The following is a 3499-nucleotide window of genomic DNA, read 5'->3' on the forward strand; positions in this document are numbered from 1 at the left end:
AAATTAAAATTGTTATCGAAAAAAAAAATTTCAAAAAAAGACTATTTTATTAGAAAAAAAACTTTCACTTCAATGCTTACGATAAATTTCAGCATTTTACAGGACACTCCACGAAATCAACAGCTAACAGCAGGGACGCGAGCGCACACACACACAAACGCACGTTCTTAAGCGAGCGTCAATCAAGGATAAATATTTTCCTTTTGTCTTGTTTTCTATTTGCCTGCACTTTTTTTCTTGCTTGCACTCGCACTTTCTGCGCAAAACTGGTAATCGAAGAGACGTTGTTAACCGTGGCAGCTTAGCGTACTGAATGTGGCCAATGTGCGCTTACCAGATTCGATTTATACCATTTGGCATGCGCCGCGGAGCCACAGCTAAACAACAGCTACCACAACAACAACATTTGAAAATTTAAAGGAAAATCGCCGCGTACTGGTGAAGCGATCGGCACCCGGTTTTGTATTTAACGGGGAGCACACAAGAAAAAAAGTGTTAAAACTGTAATAGCGACAACATACAAAAACAACAAATTGAATATGAACAACAATAGCAGTGTGCGGAGTTAGCGCAAAGCTAACGAACTCACTGCATTCGATTTTCCCAGCCAATTTCCTTTTCTATTATTTAGGTTTTAACGCTTGTTGTTGCTAAACCGTTATTTATGACAGCTACTTTCTTAAGCTTATCTATCACTAGTGAATACTCAACAAGTCACAATTGGTAAATTTAAAACTTACTCCTTAAAAAAAAATCTGTTCAAATATTTTCAAGCTCCCCAAAATCAACTTTGTTCTGTAACACGCGCTAGAAAATGCAACGTGGGGAGCCTCGTCAGTCGGTTTGATAAAAACGGTAGCGCCGAAGACCATACCGTTACTGCACTTAACCTCAAATGCCTCCGAAAAGTTTTAATCTTTCAACAAGTCACCGAAGAAAAGAAAGAAAAAAAGAATCACAAAAGAAAAGTTATAGAACAAACAGTAAGCAGGATCGTTATAGAAAGAGAAAAATTTTAAGAGTATCGTGCGAAAAAAATTCAAGGCTCGAAAGAGAAGACGAAAAAGAAAAAAACACATTGTTAAAAAACATGTTAAAAATGATGTTAGTAACGCTTAAAAAATCACTTTTACTCTCTACAGTCATTAATGAAACGCTGTAGATCAAGGAATTAGAGTAAAAAAGAAAGAAATAGAGAGAGAGAGAGCAGAATTTTAAGTAAAATTACCGCAAAATCGTAAACAAGCTGTCTTATCGGTATGCAACAGAGAAAATAACCGACGAAAGCTCAAAAGCTCTGCTTTACCACCAAGCAGACTGTGGTAAAAAGAAATAAGGAAATATTCTTAAAAAAATTTAAATAAAACAAATCACAGATAATTCTAAATAAAAGCCCTGAAATACCCTGTGCTGGCTAAAAATGCTTAAAAGCTCACACGCGGTAGTAAAGTCACAGTAAACCACAAGGAAACTAGAATATACACAAACCAAAAAAATCGAAGACGTCAAGTGTATAAATGAAAGCTTAATACGAAAGCTAATAGAAAGTGATAGAAATAATCAAAAAAGGAATTAAACATCATACATTGATTTTTAAAGCTTAAAATCTTTACTCAACAAACAAATCTCAAAGCGCTAAAACTAAATGAATGTAAAAAAAAATATATATATAAAAAAACAACTTGATAAAGCTTAAAAGCCCTTAACTGATTCCCTGAGTGCACACAGAAAGCATGAAAAAAATTAACTTAGAAAACTTTGCAAAACAAAAGAAAACGTCTCAAAAGCTTTAAAGCTCTTTTTGTCACAAAATTATAAGTAGATGTTAGTAAGCGTTAGCTATATCTCTTCCGACTTATTTGGCCATTATTAAAACTCTTATGAAAGCAATAAATAATAATAAATTAAACACTTGGATTTCTTAAAAGCTCAATTGAAACGGTATGCTCAAGGAAAGCTTTTGCAATTTTAATCTGTGACTGATAGCTTTTTGCAGCTGATTAAAACGTTTATGAAGGATAAATAGGATTAATTTTTTTGAAAGCTTCGCCAACAAAATGGAAAGCTCGATGAAAAAGCTCAACTTTTTTGCAGCTTTTATTAGTGAAGCTTTCTTTATAGTAAATATTCTTTAGCGATTTATTATGCAAACAAAAATGTAAAAATATATTTAATCACCGACATCAAACGGCATCTGAAGCTCGCAAATGTAATGCCACTAAAAACGCTAAATTTTATCGCAAATGTTACGCATACGCACCGCACCAGCCCGGCAATGACAGCAATAATAATGCCCAAAAACGGCAGTGACCATTTGAAAATTGTTGACAATGAAGCAGTGCAAAGAAGTTATACGTTTTGACAGGTGGAAATGACAATTTAATGAACAGTTATCAGAAATTGCAAGATGAGAGGACTTGGTGAGAAGCAAATGAAAATTGAAATTAAAAATCAAGAAATTCAAGTTTAATTATCGCAACAAAATATTTTTGTAATGAAATATGTGCGCATGCGCCGTAAGCTGACACGCACAAGTGCAAGGTAGCAATTTGTGCGCATGCGTGTACGTGTATGTATATATACATAAATATATTTTTCATTACAATGTGAACAAAAATTGCAAATATTTCTATATAGACAATAACCCAAGATCGGACATATAGAATACTACGACTTATGGCGACGCAGTGGATTTTAAAGAAGCCAACTAATTTTCCCGTCTCCGCGGTCAATTATGAAATCTCAAAACTACAGATCAATTTACGTAGTACGCATTAGTCCATATGTTTATCCATGATGTTATTAAATCTTACATAATTTTTTCGCGACGCGGGATTAACACTCTTTTTAGCGTTACAAGTGGTGCTGACAAAGTAAGTGTCGTTTTAGAAAAACAGGGTTGTCAGTATATCAAAATTTTTGTAAATTTCTTAATGATTCTTTTTTTTTTTGTTTTTAAAAACATATCTTTAACAATTTTTTTAAATAAAATTTTCAATAAGTAACATAAATATTAAAATGGAATAAAAAAAATTTGAAAAACATGAAGATAAGAAATACATTTTTCCAGAAAAAAAATATTTTTAACTCTTTTTTTTGGAAAAAATTATTTATTTTGGCCAAAATTATTATTTTTTAATTATAAATAAAAATGAAAAACAAATATATTTGATTAAAAAAAGATATGTACATAGGTATATATCTTTTGAACATTTTAAGAAAACAGAAATTAAAAACAATTAAAAGAATTATTTTTTAGAAAACAAGAACAAAATAGTTTGTGTATTTTTTAGAGAAAAATAAAAAAAATATTTTTTTGAAAAAATATGTTTTTAGAGAAAAATAAAAAAAATATGTATGTACATACGTACATTCATATACGTAGTACATACATACATATGTATATAAATTTAAGAGAACATTTTTTTTAGAAAATATAAAAAAATTAGACAAGAAAATTGTTTAACAAAAATAGATTAAATTTTTTGCTAATATTTTT

General features: G+C 30.8%; 1 protein-coding gene across 1 annotated transcript in view; it reads right to left on the reverse strand.

The window, feature by feature from the left end:
• The window catches only part of LOC108973947 (histidine-rich glycoprotein), a 2378-nt gene extending 2077 nt beyond the window's left edge, over window positions 1-301 (reverse strand). Inside the window, exon 1 of the mRNA XM_018941484.1 lies at window positions 81-301. Within this exon, the coding sequence (XP_018797029.1) occupies window positions 81-95 (15 nt within the window). The 5' untranslated portion in view covers window positions 96-301. The remainder of the gene's footprint in view (window positions 1-80) is intronic.
• Between the last annotated feature and the right edge of the window lie 3198 nt (window positions 302-3499).

Source organism: Bactrocera latifrons, unplaced genomic scaffold (genome assembly GCF_001853355.1).
Source record: "Bactrocera latifrons isolate USDA-ARS-PBARC rearing strain unplaced genomic scaffold, ASM185335v1 scaffold_51, whole genome shotgun sequence".
Lineage (NCBI taxonomy): Eukaryota > Metazoa > Arthropoda > Insecta > Diptera > Tephritidae > Bactrocera > Bactrocera latifrons.